Below are 25,722 nucleotides of genomic sequence, written 5' to 3'. Positions count from 1 at the left end.
GTTCTCCCAGGGGAGAAAGCTAGGACAGTCTTCCTAGGGTTGTTAATGAAGAAGTGCTGGAAAATGGTCATAAATTCTTCTATATGCAAAGCAATAGCATATGAAAGAAGGTTATAAACACAAGGAAAAAACTGCTGATTCAAAACCAAAAATCACCTTTAGTTTCCATTTTATAAGCAGTAAGAGAGCACAGCAAAGATTCCCTATCAAATTAAAGTCTTTTTTCCATATTATTATGCTCATTATTCATAACATATATCATGATTTGTAAAATGTCAGGTTTTTCAGGAGAACAGAATTGCAGTGGAATCGTTGTTAAAATAATTGTTAAAATCTATCTGTTCATGTATGACAAAAATAGAGTGTCTTCATATAATTTTAGAAGTACCTTGACACTTCTATTTGACCAGCCAGGAAACAAAAGTTGAGCTTGAAGCAGGTTTGTTTGTTTTTTTTTTTTTACTGTTATTAAATATATTTTCCAAAACATAAAAAAGCCACTTTTTGGTGTATTTTACTGCTGATGCTTGAAGGCTCTGTTTCAAAGATGTTTGTGTGTCAGTATATATACAGGGTTTTTTTTTACTTACTTACCTTGTGAGTTAGTCAATAAAACATTAAATACTTGTCAACATGCAGTTTTAAGCAGCTCTGTTTGTACTTCACCATCACTTTTCAAATGCTGCTTACAACATTATGTTCACTTTGTATTGAGTAGTTTGCTTTAATTAACAAAACAAACATTGAATTCAGTATAACAATAAGCTAGGGACATTTATTCTGTAGTTATAAAACAGTCCAAAGCAAACAACCAGTCAAAATTTACCACTACCAACAAAACATGCCATCCATAAAACTCAAACTTTCTGAGTGTCATCATGCGTGAATTCTATTGAAGTGCTAATGTAAAATAACCACAGGAGTGTTTCTTCCATGGTTTCTGTGAAAATGAAGGGAGAAACCATAGCACAGGCACCCATTTACTTAGAAAATAGCTGTGATACCTAAAGATACCATATGCCACAATGAATCAGTTAAATAGCTGAAACAGGCAAGTATGCTTCAAAGCAGTGCCTAATAATTTAGGATAAAGAATGTTAAAGTAAACTAGTCTCCAGACAGCATTGTAGCAGCTGAATTTTTACACACTCCATCCTATGCCCTGTTTTGTTCACAAATACCTTTGGCAGAGATTAGGCAAAAAATTCTAGATGGCAATAACAATATCCATTTTCTGGATAAAATGTAAGTACCTGTAGTGTGGATTTTTTGAACAGCTGTTCTTTCATCTTCCACTAATAATGCTGTTGAGGAGGAACGCTTTGAAAACATGTGTTCAGCTAGTAAGGGGGAATATGTAAATTGATTTTCTGCTTCATACATTTTAGAAAGAGATAAAGATCAAAACATCCAATAAGGAAATTTTTTGAAGTTAGTCAGGTGGGTATTCTGAAGGGAAATCCAGTGGTATTGATTTGCATCATCAAAGTTACAAACAAAGTCTTGAAGTGGGTCCCTTTTTGATCTTTGCAGTGGTAACATAAAATGGTATATTGAAGATTTGGTAGAAATATTTTCTGTGTAACCTAAGTGCTAATGGAGTAACCCGTAGTTATCCTGAGAAAGCCAAGTTATTGATAGTATTACTAGGTAGGATAATTTTTAGGTGAGTTGTTTTCCTTTTCCCAAGGTAAAACTAGCAGAATCATTGGAAGCACAGAGTTTGTGCAATGTGAAATTTAGTGGCCTGCACATCTTTGGATGAAGAAATACAGTGAGACATATGTTTTTTGAATAATATTTAGAGTGTATTTAAAGAAAGAAACTAAGAGAAATTAAAAGGAATTTCATAGAGATTTCAATTTTCATGTTCAAATTTCAGTCTACAAAAAGACTCAAAATATTATAGTGAAAGTTATCCTGAATGAAATATGTGCATAAAAGCATTGAGATCAAATAAGTTGAAAATAATGATGTACTAAAAGCCTCCTTTGCCTTGGTCTTGATCACAAGCACTCGCTTTCAGGAATCCCAGATCTCTGAAATCAGTTTACAGCACTAGTACTTCTGTAATGTATCACTCAATCTAATGAGAATTAGAAGAAAAATGAGGATTTTTTTTTTTCATGTCTGCTCATTACAAAGGATGTCATTTAACTTGTTAATTTTTGCATAGATTTCATTTTTCTCTCTAGTCAGATGCAATCCTCAACAGCTTTTCTTCTGCAAATAACTGCCATAGCTAAATAAACATATTGGCTCTGCTGAGTTTAACTAGTTGTTAAAATAAAAGTATTCTCTTTTACAGTCACAATATACATAGCAAGATTAAACAACTCTACCATCCACAAGTATAATATTTGAATTTCGGATTACTGACAGATATTCTGGTTAAATATTTGTGATGTGTGATATCTGATATTTGCATTACAGCTTTGTTGCTGAGATGATGAGCATCATTACTGTAGAGATGTGGGCTTAATTATGATAACCTTGTTTTTAATCTTTCCTGGTAGGATTTTGGAGATGATGGGTCCTTGTACATCACTAAGGTTACCACAACTCATATAGGAAATTACACCTGCTATGCTGATGGGTATGATAAGGTCTATCAAACTCATATTCTCCAAGTGACTGGTAAGGAAAAATGTTCTCTTTATCAAGTCATAAGAAACTTGAATTTTGCTAGGCAGATCTGTTGTTTCTGTTCTACTCTTTTTTTTTTTTCTTTTTTTTTTTGTATTGTGTTACATCTTTATTAAAAAAAAGTATATATTTTTATTCATTGCTCTCCTTCAAATAACCTTAAAAATAATGAAACACAATAATTTTAGTTTATTTCTTCCATAGAATAATAACTACTGAAAGGTGTAAAGATAGGTGCTTTGCACCTGTGATGTTGTGCATAACAGTAAGTGGTTTATATATACATATACACGTAGATAAATTAGGTTTTAGTATTAATTTAGTAAGATAGAAAAATAAATATGTAAGTTTCTTGTTAAGAATGTCTTGTTGAATAAAAGATTAATATAATCTATTTCCCTGGAGATTTTGTAAGTGATGTAGGCTTCTAAATTCACATTTATGATACTGAAATCTTATTATGATTTTAGTAGATTAATTTGAGACATCTGGATTTGAAAACTTGATCTTCATGTTTTCCTCCATCTGTTCAAGTTCCAGATAATACTTCATTGAATTCTGTACTTGGACAAAACTTAAATGATTTGTTATTGATGCCCTGAAGACAGGCCTTTACTTTGTACTCTGTCCTTTTTCTTATATGCAATTTATTTCCTAAATTATTTTAAGGAGTTCTTTTCCACTGATGAAGGGTCTTCTTTATTATCACTGAGGTTTAGTGTTTTTTTTTCTTAAAGTGCTTTTATGTTATTTCAATTCATATTTATCTTTGACTCAAGACTCTCTTTCTGCTATAAACTACTGTGTTTGTCATTCCATGTTGTTGTTTAATCCTATCCAGAATCATGTTTGACCTCAATCTCTTCTAAATTTACTTCTTATTAACAGGCTCTGTTTCTCTCCTGATGCATACTTTAGCCCTAGTTTCCTGCCCGCTGCTGTTACCATCATTCTTTCTTTTGTTAGCTATTAAACACTTGCATAAACCCTTATAGGCTGACTTTTTTAACATCTCATCCAAGAATGCTGAAGTATTTTCTTTTATTCTTATCTTTCATGTATATACATATGAATTACAGCTTCCAAGATTATTTTGACTTTTAATATGATTTGTTCTTTTAATACTCTTTTCCCCTTTTCTGTTGTTAATACCTTCACATTTTAAATTACTTTTACACTTAGTGCTTGTTTGCAGTTTTATAAACATTTTATCTCAGTTGTTATGTTTCTCCAGGAAGCTGGCTTGTAATATTTCTCTATTCATATATTTCAACTTTTTTTTCCCAACTTCTTCCCCATCTTAACCACAACACATTGTACATAGAGTGTTGTCCCTGAGCTAATGTGGGGACATGGCATCAACATATTTTCCTCCAATTTTTTATTCTGGGATTAATTTCTGTCATTTAAAAAGCTAGGTAGCAATTACTGGCTAAAGTAGTGAGAAGACTGAGGTGCAGTTTATTAATATTTTAATTCCTGCAGACATAGCAGAGTTACTGGCAAGCTGAACAGTTTAGATGGTTCATGACCAACATTCTCCCCTGTTTTATGGGGATTAGTTTTCCCTGAATTATTAACAAAATTATATTCTTATCAACACATTCCTTACCCATCCCAATGTGTAAATAATCCCCCAGAGATGCATAGCAAGAGTTAAAATACTAGAATTCTTCATGTTTGGCTCAGTTCAGCACATAATGAGGCAAAACTCCACTGAAGTTGAAGAAGGTTTTCTTGCAAGACTAGAAAATCAAGAAATATAATTTGAGAGAGGTGAAGGAGAACAAGTGTAGGTTTTTCTGATGATAAAGTGTATGTCAGGAAATTGGTTTTTCAACTGGAAACCTCTGTAAACCTCAGATAGCTGCTATTCTGAAAGCTGGTACCTTCCTAAATGATTTTGGATGTTGATATTTTGGGGAGCAAGAAACAGGAAAAGGAGACCTTTTGAGCAATAGGATTATTTGCTGTGCATGTTGTGGATAAATGAAGTTAAATCCACTGAGATTAAAGGTCAAATGAACAGCTCTTCCACAGTTTAGATCTGTACTTCTAAGGAATAATCTTCTTAAGCACAGGCATGATGGTCAGTGCTTGTAGCTGTGATAATGACTAATTATTGTAATGATACTTGTATTAACTGGAGAGTCAGTTAAAAAGTTAATGGGATAATGAGACTACATTGATCACAAAGATTTAATGTGAAGGTTCAATGAAAACAATGTAATTAGATTTTAACTTCTTTCTTGCTTTCCATTTATGTGCACCTATATATTTTTAGAAAAAAAAATCATATATTTTAGGCTACTATGCAATTATAATACATATAAATCTGATATATTTTTAAGATTAAAATCTAAGATTATTTTTAGTTTTGAATTATCTGGCATAATAGTAAAGAATAATGAACTTCCTTTGGAGTCATAAATATACATTAATGAGCACTGTAAAAGATTTTGTTTTATAGTACAAAAATCAGTCTACTCTTATACAAATAATATGTAAGATGATGTTTTAAACCTTTTCAGATAAACTACACAAGAAAAAAAACAAACTAAAAGGTTGTGATCAGGAAGAAATTATTCTTTCATGACAGTCTTAATTATTAATATTTACATAATTCTTAAAACTTTCAATGTATACAATTTCAAGATTATATCTCTTAGACTATATGACTAAATGAATTTGAGTCTGTCTATTTGATCTTTAGTTTTCTTCTAATATATCAGTGATACTTGAATAAGATGAGCAGTTTTGTGTGCCTTTTGCCCAAATAAAAAGAATACGTTCCTCTTTCTCTTCAATGAAAATTCTTTGAATTGGACTGTTAAAAAAAATTCTCTTCCCTTGTGCTCAGTAGAAGTCTGTCAAGATGAGGTAGTTAATACCCATAAGGTTTTATATGCAATGAGAGTATTTCACTCACACAAAAAGAGACAAGAAATATCATGGCTTATGTAGTCAGAATAGCCTTGGATAGCCTTGCTGTTGGTCCTAAATTTTGTTTCTGTAGCTAAGATGCTTTAGAGTGTTTAGTGATGGCAGTCCTGTCTCTAAGGAAGTGAAGGTCCTTGCTTTTCCAGAGACCAGGTGGAAGAATAAGCCATTTGGCTTTGCTGCAGTGGGAAATCTACATGAAGTAACCTACATAAAGGACCTGTCTCAAGAAACACTGAACAGGCAGGCATGAAAACTGGACTTTAGGAACTGAGGCAGAGAGAGACTTGGAGCTGAGGTGCCAAAACATGTTCAGACCACTGAACGTGAAGCCAAGCAGGGCCCAGTCTGAATAGCACAGTGGGGAAGGCAAGGTCTCAGTATGGAGCAGACAGATGCTATGCAAAAGGAGGTAGAAGAGGGAAGAAATGGAGGGGAAATAAGAGTGGGAATGTAAGGCTTGAGTGGAAAAATAAAGATCCACTTCCATGAAGGCAAAGGCCTTTCCAGAAAATCAATAGAAACCTTAAATCTCTGATTTTTATGTGCTCTTTCTCTCAGCGGGTAGTCTAAGAAACTAAAAGCCGTATTATCTAATTTTTAACCTTTTCCCATATTATTATATTACGTTTTTGCAATTTGCATATTGGGGTTATGTGGAAAAGACTGCCCTCTCTAACTGGGTTTAAAATATCCCTGGAACATACTGATTTTTGCATCTTATCTGAGATAAAGCAGATTTGTGTATTTCTTGCAATGTCGAAATGTAAGGCATTTCTATGATCTATGGTCTAATGGGACAGCATGCTGAGACATCTCTTGTAAATAGTTGAAAAGGACTTGAAAATATTTAATCTCCTGCCAAAATAGATGCAGTTAATTTTTGATCTTATTTCGCTATCAACTGATACTTCATCCTCTACCCAGCTGTGTTTTGTGACACAACCTAAGTATTCTACATTTTTAGAGCTGCATTAAACAAAACTTTGGTGAATAGGAAATACGCTTCCTTAATCTTATTAAAGTTTATCATTTTTATTGTTAGAAACAACCTCAAGCAAGTTGTCTCTATAAAAAATTAAAGATAAGTTAAATAGTTATAAATCTAAAAAATCTGCATAGGAGGATTTTAAAATCTTGCTTAACTATTGATTACTAATAGGAATATGTCCATTGGGATGTCATATGTCCTCTCTCTGACACTACTGGTGTATGTAGAAGATTTTTAATTGGCAAGCAAATACTGCAGCAAGTTTTCAAACCTTGGAAGATTGGTATCAACAGTTCTTATATCTTGCTAATAAAGAAACTCATAAGACTAGTCTTATACATAGGATCACAGAATCTGCTGAGTTGCAGGGGGCCCATCAGGATCATCGAGTCCAGCTGTGGACTCTACACAGGACAGCCCAAGAGTCACACCATGTGCCTAGAGCATTGTCCAAACACTTCTTGAACTCTGCCAGGCTGGTGCAGGGACCACTTCCCTGGGAGCCTGTTCCAGTGCCCAGCCACCCTCTGGGTGAAGAACTTCTTTCCTAATATCCAACCTAAACCTCCCCTGATGCAGTTTTGTGCCAGTTGCTCAGGTCCTGTCACTGGTCACCACAAAGAAATCAGTGCCTGTCCCTTCCCTTCACAAGGAAGCTGTAACTGCAGTGAGGTCTCCTCTCAGTCTCCTCCAGGCTGAACAGGCCAAGTGCCCTCACCCACTCCTCACACAGCTTCATCTCAAAACTCTAAACTCTTCACAATCCTGGTGGCCCTGCTCTGGACATTCCTCAACAGCTCAATGTCATTTGTGTATTGTGGTGCCCAAAACAGCCCCCAGCACTGGAGGTGAGGCTGCCCCAGTGCAGAGCAGAGCAGGACAACCCCCTCCCTTGCCCGGCTGGTGATGCTGTGCCTGATCCCCCCAGGACAGGGCTGCCAGGGCACAATGACTCATGGTCAACTTGCCATCGACCAGGACCCCTAGGCCCCTTTCTGTAGCACTGCCCTCCAGCACCTCATTCCCCATTTTGTACACCCTGCACGCAGGGTTGCCTTGTCCCAGGTGCAGAATCTGGCATTTTCACTTGTTAAACTTCATACAGTTGGTGATTGCCCATCTCTCTAATTTGTTGAGGTATCTCTACAGGACCTCTCTCTCCTTGAAGGAGTCAACAGCTTCTTCCAGTTTGATGTTGTCAGAAGAGTTACTTAGTGTTCCTTCAAATCCTGTGTCCAAGTCTTTAATGAAAATGCTGAAGAGAACTGGCCTGAGGATTGAGCCCCACAGTGGAATCCTACTACTGAGTGGGTCCCAGCCAGATGTTACCCATTCACTGTACCTCTTTGTTCCTGACCCATGAGCTGGTTGTTCACCCATCAAGTTCTTAATTAATGGTCTGAATAATGAGAGAGAGTTCTATTTTGAACAGTTTTGTAGATGGCACCAAACTAGGAGGAGAGGCTGATAGACTATGGGATCATGCTGCTATTTGTAGGGAGTTTGACAGAATGAAGAAATGAACCAGCAAGAATTTAGGAAGTTCAACAAGAAGTGCAGGACTCCTGTGCCCAGGGAGGAACAGCCCTGGTGCACCAGTATATCCTGAAGACCACCTAGTAGAAAGTATTTTGGCAGGAAAGTTCTTCAGAGGGAAATCAAGTTAAACATAAGCTAGTGATGTGTCTATATGATAAAAAAGGAAAGTGGTATCATGTGTACAGAAGGTCCTGTCTGAATAGGTAAAAAGAAGTATAAACCTGAATAGGTTTTATGCAGGCAGAATGGATTATTGATAGGTGCTTTGGAAAGAGGGAAAAGGTGGAGATGAAATGTTAAGCTTTTTGAAACAGGACAGTTACAATGTCTGTATAACCTATCATGACTCACTAATTGTACATTAGTCATATTTTATAAAGAAATCTAAGAAAAAAATAAAAATCTTATTACTCAACCACAAACTGTTGAACTAGAGTTGAAGCTTTTTTTTTTGATGTCACAGGCAGTGATAAAAGAATAAAGAATAGAATATTTTTTCTGCTTCATAAATTTTCTGAGACAGAATTCTGCATTGAATGTCATTGAATATCTGATGAATACCACATCTGTGTATTGTTATATGCAGCTGCAGGCTTATAGTTATTTTTCTTAAAATGAAGATAATATTCTCCACTAAATTATGATTGTTTTTTGCATTCAGTTCCACCAGTTATCCGAGTCTATCCAGAGAGCCAGGCGAGGGAGCCAGGTGTGACAGCCAGCCTTCGGTGCCACGCTGAAGGTATTCCCAACCCACAACTTGGCTGGCTGAAGAATGGAATAGATATCACTCCAAAGTTGTCCAAACAGCTAACTCTTCAAGGTAAAGGGGTATATTTATTGTTTTCTACAGATTGCTAATGTTTTATCCGTGCATCATTTCCATACTAACTGCTCTTCTTCCATAGTTTTAACAAAGGCTTGGAGTCTAAGCTAAAGCATTTCAAAAGATGTGATGTCTTGCAGTTACTCCCCAAGATGCATATCTTACTGCTTTCTTTTTGTTAGAATAATGATTGTCCTTACTGGCAGGATTGCCAGTAAATTCCAATATGCTCTTCTCTGTTTGAAAATGTGCAGTATCTGAGTGGAGCAGGCAGTCCAAGACCTGATCCCAATCAGAACTGATAAGAATCTTAATGAGATTTAGGAACCTGATAGTAGAAAGGATTGAAAGAGAAATAACTGAAATGGATGTGCTCTTTTCTGAAAGGCATCAGCAGACCTGTGTGGGAGTGCAAAGACATTGCATACATACATGCAAGCCCTAACTCCCACCCCAGAAAACCCCAAACCCCTCAAACCCCAAAAACCTGCAAAAAAAAACTAAACAAACAAAAAAAAAAAAAAACACAGCCAAGCTAAAGGAAAGTCTTACCTTTAGCACTAGTTAATTTCTATGAATCTTCAGGGCTCAGCAAAATCAGCTTTAAATCCAGCTTTAAATCTCCATGCTTCTTCAGTCTTTCTGGTAATTTTTGATCAGCCATAGGAAAAAGAAAATCTCCTCCTGGTAGTGTTCTCTTCAAAACTTTCACTCATCAACAAAACCAGGATGTGTAGTTAGGATAGAACAGCACTTAGCCTGCTCTGTAAAAAGCAGCGGGACAGACAAGTTCTTCTCTGAAGTGTTACTTTCTGCACAGATGTCATAGTCCCTTGTTCTTTCATGTACAAGTCTCCTGGGTATTTTTGAACACTTGCCTTGCAGAAACGCTTTCCACTATGGGTAGAAAGTTATGAACTTCTCTTCCATAGCAACATTCTCTTAATTTCTCCTCTAGGGATAAATTGAATTAAATACCTTTAATTCAATTTTCTAGCATGGAATTATTCAAAATAAAATTTTGAAAATTTCATTACATTTTCCCAGAGATTTTTCTGAGTTAAACTATCTGTGCACTTGCTTCAAGCTGGAAGGATGCTACACCATAAGACAATACCCCTTTTAGTCCATGCTTAAGAATACCTACAAAAATGGTTTTTGTATAGTTCCTACAGCTGAACAAGTATGTTATACTTAAAATTCAATGAATCATTGTTCACACCATTATTCACATCACATTGTTTAAAAGACATTTACCCATGAAACCTGGAGTGTTTGTTGACATTCCTACACAGTGTGACATACAATTCCTGAGGTTTCCATAAGCTTCTACATTGATGTAGGTGAAAAATTTCAGTGCATCTGTTTCCAATGTTGTTACACTGCAGTCACATGAAACCAAAACTAACTAGGTGCCTGTGGTTAGGAGCAATAAATAATTTTATTAAAATTTTTATTTATGTTGAAAGTTTGGCCTGTTACATTCCATGGGATGTTTTGTGTAAAGGAAGTGGTGGTGTCAAGTGACCAAATGCAACATAATAAAAACCTAATATTTACCTGGTTTGAAAAAAATAATAATAATTTAAATATATATAAAACCTCAGATTGATATTTGGCTCTGATGTACAAAATCAACTGAGGCATTCTGGATATCTGTGAGATGAAATAGTGCATGTAATTCACTAGCCAATTGAATACCTTTGGACTAATTTGGAATGCCTCCAAGTTATGAACTCAGGAATGAAAATGGTTTAATTAGTGTAAGCAGAGAAACCCTTTTGAATTTATAATCTGAAAGCACTAGCATGTCTGCATGTTGATTTTTTCCTCTCCTTTCAGCAAACGGTAGTGAGGTTCACATTAGCAATGTGCGCTATGAAGATACTGGAGCATACACTTGCATTGCCAAGAATGAAGCTGGGGTGGATGAAGATATTTCTTCTCTCTTTGTGGAAGATTCTGCTCGCAAGACTCGTGAGTATTTAATGGGTATTAAAACTATGAAACGTTAAAGAAACTAAAATGATTTTGTGTAGATAGCTGATTTAGCAAAATAATTTTAATTAATGATGTCCAAGAGTCACTGAAGGCGGAGTGAGCATTCTGCAGTATATTTAGAAGTTCATTCTGTGAACCAACATATTTTTTACATTGCTGCTAAATTTTTGATAGTTTTCTCATGATAGATATGTTGCATACAAAGGGAATGTGAAGGGAAAGAGGAGCTGGAGATCTGTATATGGCAACTATTAGTGTGTTTTCCAGTGGTTGATGGAGGTGTAGGAGGAAGACTTTTCTTCCTGAGTCTTCTTGAGAAATTGGTCCTCATGGTGTGACAGTAATCATATGACTTGATCTCATCTGCTGAAGTGCTTGGCAGCTCCAGATCAGTTCCAGCCTGCCCATGCTGCCTTGTGCCTGGAATGCTGAGGAGCAAAGAGCACATTCACTTCAATATCCCTACTAACAAATGTCGTTCTTTATCCTCTGCTAAATGATAGTGGGATTTATAAACCCTCTTTTCCTATTATTTGTCTGACTTGGTATTTTTTTTCACTTACCTCATTTTGCTTAGAAAAATCCATTCCTGAGTTTATACTTCACCCATTTCTATTTGGTTTGATTGTTTGCTTATGTCTGCTTTTTCTTTTGAATCCCTTACTTCAATGAATACTACATATTTATTAGAAATACATCCAGTAAAATGATAGTTATCTTACTAGTGAATCTGATCACATTAACTTAAGACATTCCTGTTTTTTTAAAAGCTTATTGAGCAGTGCCATGTACTCGACAGGATGCCAGAGGCAGAATTGGTAGCACTGCAAGTCTGCCTGACACTTCCAAGCCACAGGACATTGAGTTCAGCTACATATAGGTTTACTGTGCTTTAAATGTTTCAGAGGAAGTCTTCAATGCAGGAAAATTTTATAATCTAAATGTTGATATCTTCACTTAGCTGCTTTAAGTGAGACTAATTATAATTGTAGATTTTCAAAAGCCTTAACATGGGTTTTTTTAAGTATCATGGAAATTACTGCTCAGACATTTCTGGGAAGACACCTGAGGATAAATAAGTTGTTTGATCATGCAGAGTTTCTGTTAATCTGGTAATGTGAAATAGCTTCCATTTCCCTATTGGATTGTGTGAAAAATATTGTGAATGTTGCCACATTTCAAGACCCTGACAAACTCTATTTTGTATGTTTGGTTCAAACTTGTTTGGCCTTAACAACAAAATATTAGCCAACCATCCAGTTTGCAAATGTTCTAGTTAAGTATTTTTTTCTTCTGAAGACCTGATCTGCTGTGAATATGTATGTATATCCACACCAATGCAGAACACCAAAAATAGTGTTGCAACATAATGTAATAATTTTAGATCTGCTACCTTAGCAGGATTTGTAAACAGGATGTGCCATATACTAAACACAGCTTTAATATCTACTAGCAGCAAGTTGTTAGAATGACCATTGGTGTCATGAAAGATGTAAATGAAGGATGACAGAATATAAACCAAATTATTTCAAAGACAATTCATCCAAATGATATAGTCATCTTCTTTCCTATAAAAGTAATTTACTCTGTAAGCTCTGTGTTGCATGTTGAAGAGAAACCTTTTGCCATTATGTAAATGGTAAATTTTCCTTGTAAATGGTAAAAGTTCCTTGGTGTTTGAACATGGTTTCCCAAGAATTCATCCATGTGTAAATACTCATAAAACCCAAAGATGCATAATTATAACATTCAAATATAGGTGTTGCAGATATTTACATGTTAAACTCCAATTTGCTCAGAATCTCATTTTGGTACATACAAGACCAAGAGACATACTCATTAAAAAAAAGCACTGACTCTCAATATCATTGACACAACTACATGAACAAATTACCTGAATAAGTGCACATTTTTATAGATGAAGTTTAAAAAGCTGCTGCTGCTTTTAAAAAAAGTCCAATGCAGAGGGGATTAGAGAACATTTCCAGAACAGGATTTGCAGCTAGCATTAGAAGTGGAAGGGCCTCATTATTAACTCTTCTCTGCTTTTTTTTTTTTTGTACATTTCCCCCAAAACTCTTATTCATACACTAAATTAGGGATTACTAGGAAATAAAATTACATCAGTAAAACCACTTGAATAGGATTGTGGCTTTTTTTTAACCCCACCCACACATATTAAGCACAATGCTACAGCTACTTTTATTTCAAGCCTGTTGATGAAGTCACAAGTTACATTCTAAAGATAGTCTCTGGTGAATGTAAATGTGATCTATATGATCTGATATAAACTATTTCTGTCATTGATGACATTTTTCTAAATTATTTTGCTTTTATCCTTCTTTTAAGAGAATAAAGCAGAAATGCTTTTTAATTTTTTTTTTTTGGTTCCTTATTAGAGAGCTTCCTTTTAGAAATCTTAGGATACTCTTTGGAAGAAAATAAGATCATATTCTCAATAGCTTGTCAGTTAGTCTGGACTTTTCTCCTTTGTGATGACACATAAGATAAAAATGAAAGCAAAAATAAAAGCATTTCTGAACACTGAGTTGATTTTCTATTGAGAGTTTAGTGAGAACTTTACAGTTGCATTCTAAAATGTAAAGTACAATTGCACTGCCTTGAGCATGACACTAATTTCAAAAGCCACATAAGAAATGCAGAACTTTATTCCATTACCAGTGCATGTATTTTATTTCCTAGAAAGTTTGATAGTCAGACTAAATGTTCACTTTTGTACTTATCTGACCTGTTGTTTGTGTGCATAGGAGAACTTTAGGGGTTTGATGTTACTTTGCACAAAAAAGCAAATTTTAAATTATTTTTCTGTTGAATCTTGCTTTCAATACATCCCTGATTTACGGAAAACTCAGTTCAGTGCTTTGAGAAAAAAAAAAATATCTGTGGCAGAAAGGGCCACAGGGCTAATTGATTTCCCTGTAAATTGGTAATTTAAACAGCTCCTAAGAGAAAATACTGTATTTCCTGGTAACTTGGACTAAATACAAATCAGTGTCATTATGGATAAGTAGATTGCTAAACAATAAACACTAAAAGTGCTATCAGACTTCTAGATTTTCATAATTCATAGGATTGTTAGAGATGAGTATAGTGCATGTGTATGTATTATAAAGAAAAAAGAAATGAAGGCAAAGCTATACTGAATTGTAGAAAATGTGATGCTAGTAGGAAAAAAATAAAGTTATGCAATGTGAAGTAAGAATTCAAGGTGCTAGAGACTTGTTTATTTTAAAGTTTCCAGTTTCAGAAATTTGAAGTCCAGAAAAGTCAATATACTCTGATGATAATGGTTCATCATCAGGATGGTAATTTAGATGGAAGTGGATGGAAAATACTCTGAAAATTATTTGCTGTGGAGGTCCAGGGAGTCCCTCTGAACCCTCTGTGGGTGAGAGAACCCCCCTGTCAGACCCCTGAAAGACCCCCGAATAGAGCCAGGGGGGTCAGAGAGCTGGGTCCTGCACCATGGGAACATCTGCCTTCTCTCAGAGAAGAAATGCAACCGTTAAGTGAATCTAGAGTGTGAATTAGATAGTTAGCATGTAGAAAAGGTAGTTTTTAGGATTGTTTATATTAGCAGCCACCAGGCCAAGATGGAGAATTTGGGGTGTGGTGTCTTCTTTCTTCTTCTTCTTCTTGTTCTCCATGTTGGTGAGGGATGCTGGGAATCACAGATTGGTTGGGGACAAAACTAGACATAGTAATAAGATATTATAGTATTGGAAAGATAGTGTAAACATAGAATACGTAGTTTAAGGTATAAAAGATAAGTCCTGCCTTTCGTGGGCAGACTTTCGTCCTGGACGCGGTGCTGATCAGACTGCTGCTCGCGAGTGTGAACACTGTATCGATAAGAAATAAAAAACAAACCTTGAGACCGGACAATTGTCTCCTGCAGCCTTTCTTCGGCAGCTTCAAGAATACCCTGAGCCTTGAACCACCCTCCTATGTCCATCTGAGTGGTCTTGGGCACAAGAGACCCTCAGACAGTGACAATTTGCCATCCAGTTCTGTTCAGTAAATGCCAGCACTGAACATTGGAGCATTGTTCTGTGCCCACAGCTGACGAGATGGGCTCTCCATGGTTTGCATGCGTGGAGCCGGTTTATGGATTCTGCAAATCAGTTTTATATCCTTTTCCAGCTATAGCTAAAATAGCAACATTCACAGGATTGGTGTCTCTAAGTAACATTACCTAATCAGAGCTCTGCACAGAGCTTTTACACACACCTGCACAGGCACTGCCACGTACGATTTGCTTTATTTGATTTGATTTATCTTGAACAAAACACACCAAGCACACCTTTTGCTTCCTCATTCAGGGCTCTGCCTTGCCTTGCCTTGCCTTGCCAGGGCTAGCAGCCCACTAGACTTAGCACATCCATTTCAGTCATGAGTTGAGCAGTGCTCTGAGTTCTGCTCTCCAGCTGCATTCTCACAGTTCTGTCTCACATATGTCAAATTTTGAATAGTGGATAATAGTCTAAAGGATAGTTTAACCTCCTCTTAGCACATCAGCCTTTTCAACATTCACTAAAAATAAGACTTTGGAAAACATGCTTTCATTTTAACATTTTCTTAGGTGAGAGAAGTGAGAGAAATGAAATTATTTTTTTTTAAATACCTTAGCTGTGCCTTTTCCCAATTAACTCATTCAGTAGCTGAGGTTTTATTTATTTATTTATTTAACAACTGTGTCCCAGCATATGGATCCTTTTTGCTAGATTTGTGAAGTTATAATGGGAAGTTTTAGTTTATATTACCCATATAAATGTCTCTTACAAGTACTGGTGATAAATTTCTACTGCTCTCTATTATCAAATCCTGTGTAATTCCTCTGATGTTGATAATAGCAGCAGCATCTAAAATACTTCTGAATGTGAGAACTGTGCTGTTTTGATTCTCTAGAGACTGCAAATTCTCTTTTTGCTGTGAATTCCATTTCCCCTCAAGCCTGCAGTTAAAGCCATTGAGAATGAGATAGCTGGTCTGGTTGATAGCTGAATAACCCCTGTGGTGACTGGTAAAAACATTCTGGGGATAAATGACCTGGTCTAAATCTCATTGAAGACACTAGAGTCTCCCCTACTGTCATGATCCTCTAATAATACCTGAGACTGCTCAGCTGTGTTGGAAGGACTCTGGTGAAATTGCATTTGTAAATACAAATACCAGTTTAATATCTGGTTTTATTTTCATTCCTATGTATTTTTATTTTTCAGAACACGTATTGCATGGATTCATAGATTTAAGCATGATTGAACCATTTTATCTAAGTCTATTCTATCTTCTACATTTCACAAGACACTAAATTGCATTCTGTTCTGCCTGAATACAGAGCTAATGCTTTGTTTTCCTGAAGTGTGTCCTTACAGAGAAGCATATACCTGAGTCCGACATGCAGAGAGTCAAAAAATCCCTCATTTCTCTTAGTATTTTTCTTTACTTTTTAATCAATTTCACTAATACAGAATAATGCTTAGTTTCAGTTTTGAAGTCAGTTTTTCCTTCAGTTGCCTCCTTTGAGTCTCTCTCTTTTTTTTTCCTTCCAATAAATTGACCTCTTAAGAATTCTTCTCCTATGAATATATGAATATTGATTGCAAATTCTCACACACACAATGTATAAGTTTCTCATAATAAGACAGTTACCACAGTACTCAGGTATTGTCTTGAGAATTCTAATTGTACAGTTTGTTTTTTTAAAAATCAGAGCTGCTTTTTGCAGAAGCAAATGTATTATTTGTTTCTTTACTGTTCTGGAAAGAGGAATAGATCTTTGGTAATTTTTGATTCCACATCCACCAATCCTTTGTCACTATTATCCATTAATACCAGCAGTGGAAATTTGTTTATATGTTTGTCTCTTATATGCTCTCAGATGTCATTTTCCAAATCCTGTTCCTTCCCACCTGTCTCAATTAGGTGTAGTCTACTATTGTTTTCCAAGACATCTACATTTCCATTTGGATAAAACAAAATTTATTGTAGAGATGAACTTGAAAAAGTCATTCAAACAATTTATTAAAGTTGTTGTTTATCATGACAGGTAATTCACAGACTTCTTAGGAAATTATTTTGTATTTGTTTTACAGATCACTGATGAAAGTGGTTAAGGCATAATTCACTACCTGTTGCTCTGGACATGCTCCAGAACTTTCTTCTTTATCTTTTACTACCAATTTAACTACATTTTCAGATTAATTACTTTGGCAGTTTTTCATTCAATTAGCATGTATTTTACCATTATTAAATAAATCATATTTAATCAGAATATTCTGTGTTAACAAATAAGATGCTTAGTAAGATTATGGGTCAAAACTACATGAATTTTTACATTACCAAACTCCTGTTTACAGAAAAAAAAATCAGGTTGGTCTGTGAAGACCTGGTCTCATATTAGCTGACTTATAATTATATAATTATAATTATATAATTATATTCTTGTGTTTTGATTTCTTACTGAATTTAATTCTGTGCAAGTGTTGTCTGCTCTTTTGTCTGGGTCATATACCCCAGTCTAACTAGCCTACAGCTACTTGAGTTATTAAGTTTCAGGCAGTTGGGCAACTACTAAGAGCAGATATAGTGGTACTTTATGGCACTCTTAAAATTTATGATGTATTCTGAAATGTATTCAAAACTAATAGCACCAGACTAAACATCTGAAACAACTTTTAGCCAGTACTCAATGCACTGCATTTGGACCTGGATGTTTTAAATATTTGTCTTGACTACACGTCATTTACCCACCTTTTTAGTCCTTTGTAATTTAGAAGGTATTCAGTCAGGCTGTGGTTTCAGTTATTATACTGCTTCTGTACTAATGCAGGACAAAAGTATTTATAGAAGAATATTGTTAACAGAACATTAGAAAACCCAAACTGGTTCATAGCAGTACAATTTAAGCTTTGAATAGCTCTGATCTGACAATGCTTTTCTTCTACCTTTAGCAGCAATCTGTGATGATTTCCAGGGTTTTTGCTGCTGCAATGGTGTAAAGGAATGTCAGACTGCCAGAACTTCTGCTAGCAGAAAAATGGGATTTCATCATAACTGACTCCTTCTTTTCTCTTTTTGTAAACAGCTTCTATATTCTAGCATCCCTGCAGCAATGGATAAAAGATGGCTTTTCATTTTCTAGCTTGTAGTACGTGCAGGTACCTTTTAAGGGACTCTCAAATCTTTTATTAATGGATAACTTTTTCCTGCATACTACTGGATTTAGGATCATTTAAAGCATGAACACACAAATGGACAACTCCACTGTAGATTTCTGTTGGTGATTACATTTGATAATCACAAACACAGACTGGATCACCCCAACTCCTAGAACTCCCCGACTCATAGGGAAACAAATTCATCATCTTGCTGTTGTTGAAACACTGTTTGGAAGCTGAAGAGTTTCAGTATAGGACATAGATAATTTGGCAGTGTGTCTTGGCAATATATTTAAGAGAAAGGTGTAGTGGGCACTGTTACTGCCTTTTTTGTTGATACACAGTAGAATAATAATTTCAAAGAGAGGAGGAAGAAATTACAACTTTCATCTGTGGAATTTATTTATTTAGTTATATTCCATTGAAATAGTAGTAGGACCAATAGAATTGGTCCAAATTTCATTTTTAATCAAGGTAACATTGACTGAATGTGGAATATAATACATAGCTAAATATACCAAATAAACCACTTTGTTAACTTAGAAAAAAGATAGCAAGTTTAGCAATTTAAACTAATGGTGGAATATTTAATATAAACAATGGAGTAGAACATATCACTGTAATTTGATTCACATATGGAATATCAGATTACATTGAATATAGATTTTTTTTCCTAAAGAAGAAAATCTGGCAGTGTAGAAAACAGGAAAAGAAAAACTAGTCATCACTAAAGACAAGTTAATACTTTCAGGGGTAATTTTCAAGTACTTAAAATTTTTTTCTTAGCTACTAGTAAAATATTTTGAAGTAAAGTAACTTTAAAAGTCCATATTTTTTTTTGTTTGTTTCTTGATAACTTTGACAGGTACTTTGGTTGTGCTTTAGTTTCTTTTCTGTTTCAATTTAGAAAAATTCTGCTAAATTATAGCTACGAGTCATAAAAACTCATGCTGTTCCCTTTGAAGTGAAATAGTTTTGTGGGTTTGTTATTTGTTATTTTTAAAAATATTTTAATTTCTCCTAACTATTTCCAAAAAACTATGTTACAAAGTGCAATTCAATTTGGGATTGATTAATATGACTTCTTAGTTGTTTCTCTAAATTTTTTGAGACATATATACACACCTTGGGGAGACAACTGGCATGACAGACATATCCAGTAAAGCTATTAAGACATTTCCAAGACCAATTTGAAAGTACTTGATAAACTTTTAATATTTAGTAGCTTTTGTTTATCAACCATAGGCTCTTGTGTTACTGAATTCACCCACTATGGCATCATCATATATGGTAAAGTAATTTATCCTAAGGTTTCTTTCACTTAGTCACAAAAAGCTGAACAGAAGTTCTCTACCTGGTGCACTGGACTTTAGGACTAAATTTAAAAAAAAAACAATATAACTGTTCCTTGCTATTAAGTAGCTCTATTTCTAACTCTGCCTTTTTTAGGTGATGTCATAGTCTTATCACCTAACAAGATGATGTGATCTGAATGCTGCTGAATTGACAGGTTTATGGCCATCATAAGCAACAAGGCATCTCTACTGTCTAGAACTGGGAATAAGACTAAAAGCCTTTTGACTGTGATTTATGGCCTGAATTATCTGTGAAAGGCTTTATGCAATTTTAATAGAATCTTCCTGTCACATCTGATACTGAATGGTACCTATTTATCTAATTTCCTCAGAGATAATTTATGCTGGCATTTTATTTTATGGCAGAGCTAAACAAGTTTATACTTGTTGACAGCATTGTAGGCAAAGACTTTATTTCAAACTTCCAAGTAATTCTGCTCATGAACCATTTTTTTCTTCCTGCTAGTATACACTGGATTGAGTTAATGTGCTATGAAAAAGGACTTATGCATGATTCATTATAAAGACTTATACAAAACATAGAAAAATAAAGTAATGTTCATATATGAACAAAATAAAGTGTCAGCTCTTGACTTTTAACTGAAATAGTCCAATGTACATAAACCACATCTTTGGTTGTTGTATTAACCTAAAATGAAATTGAAGTGCATGTCACATAAGAGCAGAATGGAATTTGGATTTTGGATAGAATTTGTAATGACAATTATTTAAAAAATACTTGAAGCAAGCAATGGATAACTAAAAAGAAAGGTGTTGGCTTCATAAATAATTTAGGTTTTATATATTAGCATTTGTATATAAACAAACATATCTGAATTTCTTATAGAAAAAGAATGAAATTAAAAACAGGCATGTGCATAACATTTTTCATTCCCTTTAATTGTGGAATCTGAGCAAAAAGCAATTCATGTCAAATTCATCTTTACTTTTAATTCACACAATTATTTTTAATATACAAATAATTATTAAAATCTTATATGGTTCAGCAGAAAGATAGTAATTATATTATAGATTTACCCTGTAACATAAGGGTAGGAGTTTTATACACTGTCTTTATCTTTTGTTTTAGGATTAATCAAAACAGTCAACAATGGTGATGGCTATGAGTGAAGTAAGGAGATAACATTCCTTTAAACATCTTGAAATTACTTTTTAAATGCAATTGAAAGTGCAGCAGATTACTATAGGATAATTTTGAGAAATAATGTTGAACTACACATTTTTTCATATGACTTTGTTGAATTTTCCTCATTGTCCTATTCTATATTACATCTTCTTGTGACCCCTTGCCATCATGGAATTGAAGGCACTGAAGGCAGTGGCTTCCTATCTGATGGTGCAAAGCAATAATGTGATTAGAACAATCAGCTGATATGAAACTATTGATTTTATTAATCAGCCGTAATTTCTGATAGAAATTTGAATAAAATAACTGCAAAATATTGAATACAAAGCTTGTGTTTTGATGAGACAAAACTTGGAATTAACAACAGTGGTTCTATATTCATGAACAAACATTATTTGTATTTTTCTCTCACATTTTTTTATTACACGTTATATAATGCAGAAAAGTGTCTTTTTGCTGGTTTCCCCTGTTTTAAAGCCATCTTAAACTCTATTTTTCTCCTAGTGCAGAAAACAAGGAAATTTTTCAGGTATTCAGGTTTTAATTGGTATCCATTTTGTTTGAGTATGGATGGATGTATAGTATTGTATGCTGATTACCAAAAATTTGAACAGCTAATTATAATGACAGAAGGAATTAGAAGAGCTACATTTAGTCTTCAAACTCACTCAATTCAATTTTGCACACACACACACACACACTCTTTATTTCCAAAATGCATTGAATGTTTCAAGACAGAAAAAGTAGAGAAGAAAAATACTAGTTGACATAGTTGAAATCTTTGAGAGTGTCTATTAAGAAAGAAAAGTGAATATAATGACATTTATTACCGATGCAATAAGAAACAGAAGGATACAGAATTTATTTGGAATGTGATATTGCAGTACTGTTATTCATTTAGTGCTAGAAATATCATGGATTTTTGCAGTTGTTTCCATCCAGAGTGGATAAGAATTTACATTGCTATTAGTCTGCTGCAGAATTTCATGAATTGCTAAGGACAGAATTTAGTGAAATATGTGCAACCTATTGCCATTCAACCAGTACAATGTATAACAAAGATGAAGAGCAGGCATTCAGATGTTATATTAGCTGCTCCTAATCAAAGGCTGGGGCTATACAGAAAACCATAGAATAGCTGTGTAAGGACCATGAAGAGTGATTTTTATGGAGCTGTTAGTGTGCTTAAAAATAAAAAACAAAAAGATAAAGAAAGAAAACCTCTTTCAAGAAAATTTGGATTCTCCCTTGTTTTGCATTCCTGGGGGACGAGGGAGAAGGAAGAACAATGCAGACTTCTTTTTGGTGACAATATAAAAGGCCTAACAAAAAATGGTGTAATAAAATATCTGCTTTGATAAGATATAATAAAAAGAGGAAAATAGATAGTGAGTAGATATTGCAACCCTTCACATGCTGGGTATTGTGGATTTATGCAGCATGGGATTAATTGTGGATGGATTTTTTCACAGCAAGCTGTGCAGATCATGTCCATGGAGAGTTCCTGCTCCCTCCCATGCTGTGTTGGTTTTGTGTGGTGTAACAAAGAAACCCATATATCTTCTGGCAGGTTGCAATGTTATATTTGTCATAAAACCAATGAGTGTGCAGCACAGATTTTTATGGGCATTCCAGCACCTACCCTTGCAGCAGGTATCCATGTGACATGCAGGATTCCCTGTGACAAGGCCCCATGTAACAGACATAGCCTGCTCAAGGTCACAAACTTGGAATACAATGTCTTCTGCAAGGCTCCCACTATGTCTCCTAATACTATTTAATATCTCTGTGGAATCAGGGCAGAAGAGAAGATGATATTCAGTCTTGAAACCAGAACATTTTGCTGAGATCTATGAATAATTCTATATTCTTACATTGTGAAGCTTACAAATATTTGAGAATTTAGTATAAAGTGAGTCTGGAAATGTTAACTTTTTCTTAACCAAAAAGGAAGGCAAACAATATGTTCCTTAGCAAACAATAAGTTCCTTTATATCTGTACATGCTGTACTTGTTCCAGCATTGAACTCTTTACCTCAAGACTTGACATCTTTCCTGAGCAGAACTTACAGGTCTGATTAAAAAAATAGGTAAGGTTTCTTGATCTGTTAGGTGAGATGGTGGCTGTTGTTTGTGATATTGTATTGCATTCTTAAGTTATATTGCAATTTTCTTCTAGCTGATTTGCTAATTTTAAAATTATTATGTGAGGCTTTTAATACACTTTTATTATCCTGCCCTTTCTCTTGAGCAAAGATCAGAATCGTACATATAATTTTGCATTTACACAAACCAATGTGTTCTGTACTTAGCATCTTAAATAATTTTGTTTGATCCTGTACAGTTCCACCAAAGTTGCATAATTATAGTTACATTTTATTTTCTTTCCTGTGTCACCCCTAGAAAAACACCGATAAACTTTAGAACATTATGGCTGGATTTATGGGACCTCAAGTGGCATGGTTATTTCCTCAAAATATGAAGAGAAAAGTAATTTTAAAGGTTGCTCTCGGGAAATTAATTTCCTTCATTACATAAGAAAGATTTTGTAAGCTAACATAGGCAAATACAGCTTTGTGATCTGGATCTGGAACCACTGTCTGGGCATGTAGGGATAAATTTTAAAGTTCCAGAACCCATTTGGAGCTGAGTCTGGTGAATGATGTAGAAGGCAAAAGATGGGCTTCTACTGACATCAGCATGAAAAAGAAGGTTAAGGGTGAATGTGGGCCTACTGAGTGGGATGGGGACCTGGTAGCAAAGGGTATGGAAGGGGAAGAGTTGTACTGAATGTTTCTTCACGTCAGACTTCCCTGGCAAATTGTTCTTTGGAATGTGGCACCAGTGGGAAAGTTTGGGAAGGAAGTCATCCTCTGGCAAGGAAGCTTTCTTTGTCTATGGTGTACAGGATCTGGTTGAGACCATTTAAATGAGGTGGACTTTCACAGGTAAAAGGGCCTGGATAGGATGCAAATGGCATGTGAGGCAACTCTTGACAATCTGTGAGGGATCATGGTGACCAAAGAGGTTCCTGCAGACTGTAAGAATGCCAGTGCTGCTCTTCAAGGGCAAGAGGGAGAATCCAAGACACAATAGGTGCATCAGCCTCACGTTGATTTGTGGAATAGACAGGGAGCATTTCACCCTGGAAGCATTCCCAGAACTATAAGGTGTTTAGGAGCAGTCATCATGGATTTACAGAGGCAAAATTTCCTGCCTTCTGCAGTGAAGGGACTGGAAGGGTGAATGGAGGGGATCTTGTTTAGAGTGTCCTTAGAAATCTTTTGGACACCCTCAAAGACAAAAGGGTGAAGTTCAGGCTAGATGTACAGACAGGAGCCTGAATCCAAAACTGGCTGTATTAATAGACCCAAAGACCTGCATCATATCCCAGGGCTGTTTTTTCCCCTCTCCTGTCTGTTGAAGTACAAATGATGTTTGGGAAAATCTTAGTATCCAGGTCTTTTCTGGAGTGATAGTTCTTGTTTTCACTCTCAACCTTCAGCTGTCACCAGTTGAGGAACTTCTGTGTAGCAACATAATATTTAATAATATGTCTTTCATTGCTTTTTCCAAACTTTTTTTTAAAAGCATACTCATGTTTTTAGCTTTTGGAACACTGTGTTTCTATGAAGCTCTCAATTTCCTTGTGTGCATGTGTGTGATATATGTGTTTTCTGTCCTTTCCTTTAAGTTGTTCAGTTTTTTTTAAATTTCTTACGATGGTGTTTTAAAAATTTTATGTTATTGCACGCTGAGTTCTAAATACTTAAAATTTGCATGACTTTATTTGCTTTCTTTTTTTTTTTTCCTCTGCAGACAGAAAGAGCAATATTAGGATAATATAATTTCATTGGTCCCAAAGGTCTAAAGTCCATAAACAAGATGGCCAAATAAAATTTACGCTTTCAGGGAAAAAAATCAATGAAAACATTTAGTTGATTAGCATTCCATCTTATACTCCCAGTCTTGGTCTTCCAAAGGGAATAGTGGACATTATACAATGTGACAATTTTGGTGGCATGGTTGCACTACAGCTGTACAAAAAATATCTTGTCTATGTTTTAATTTTTCATGTCTCTCTCACAACTATGTTCTGAAATGAAGCTGTTCAAATTTAAGGGTTTAAAGGAAATAATGAAAATTGCATCACCTGTCATTAATATGTATCATTTATGTGCATGAAAACTGCACATGCTTTTTGTAATGGATTATAAAACACACTGTTGATAATGGCTAATAGAGTTAGTTTGGAGGGATTTAGTGGGAGTGATGGAGTTTTCCTTATCCCCAATAACTACTATGGCTAATCACAATTTTGTCATGTGACACAGAGAACTATTGTTAATTTACTGTTTCCACTGATTTACCTGCAAGAGTATTTTAGTGAATCAGCGATTAAAGCACCATAATTATTTCAGAATTGATGTATCATTTCTTGTTTTCCCTTGTTCATTTGTATTTTCTGCTCTTTCTTTCTCTTACATGCTGCAGTTGCAAACATATTGTGGCGAGAGCAAGGTACTAATGGAGATCACTTTTGTTCATATTTTCTGTGTGTGATGAAATGCTCATCTGTTGTTTCTTTTGTGTGTGTGTGTGTGTGTTTGTTCATACTCTACAGGTACTGTAATTACCTACACCCTTGCTACACTGAGGAATTTGACTTAAAAAAAAAAAGTGGAAATGAATCCTATAAATGCTCATACTTTTGTAACCTGCTTCTCCTTTTCGGGAGAAAGAAGGAAATAAGCTGTTCACAATTTTCAGACAATTGTTCAAGGATATATGACAAAAAGCTCAGATTTAAAATGTAGACCTTTAAATTTTGATTGTTGTCATGATAAAACTTCCAACCAGTCAGTTTATATGCTGTTGAGATTGATTTTCTGGTATGAATCTCTCTTATTTTACAAAATTATAATCTTAAACAGTTTAAAATTGAGATAGCTGTTGCTGCTTAATGAAACCAAGCATTTTATTCTCATACTCAGGAAAAGTTTGTAATAATTTTTGAGGCAAGGAATGGATGTTTGTGATGAACTGAATGATAAATATAAATAAAAAACCAATCAGGTGTTATTAACATAAAAATC

General features: G+C 35.0%; 1 protein-coding gene across 2 annotated transcripts in view; it reads left to right on the top strand.

Moving 5' to 3' along the window:
• Positions 1–25,722, top strand: part of FSTL5 (follistatin like 5) — a 278,893-nt gene that overhangs the window by 203,982 nt on the left and 49,189 nt on the right. Inside the window, exons 8-11 of one of the 2 annotated variants that reach the window (XM_056490569.1) lie at positions 2,517–2,637; positions 8,778–8,939; positions 10,785–10,919; positions 25,121–25,147. In XM_056490569.1, coding sequence (XP_056346544.1) covers positions 2,517–2,637; positions 8,778–8,939; positions 10,785–10,919; positions 25,121–25,147 — 445 coding nt within the window. The remainder of the gene's footprint in view (positions 1–2,516; positions 2,638–8,777; positions 8,940–10,784; positions 10,920–25,120; positions 25,148–25,722) is intronic. The other variant, XM_056490570.1, reaches the window with a different exon arrangement.

Source organism: Oenanthe melanoleuca, chromosome 4, assembly GCF_029582105.1.
Source record: "Oenanthe melanoleuca isolate GR-GAL-2019-014 chromosome 4, OMel1.0, whole genome shotgun sequence".
Classification (NCBI taxonomy): Eukaryota; Metazoa; Chordata; class Aves; order Passeriformes; family Muscicapidae; genus Oenanthe; species Oenanthe melanoleuca.
The sequence above is the reverse complement of the archived record's forward strand: the minus strand, read 5'-3'. Positions and strand labels throughout refer to the sequence as shown.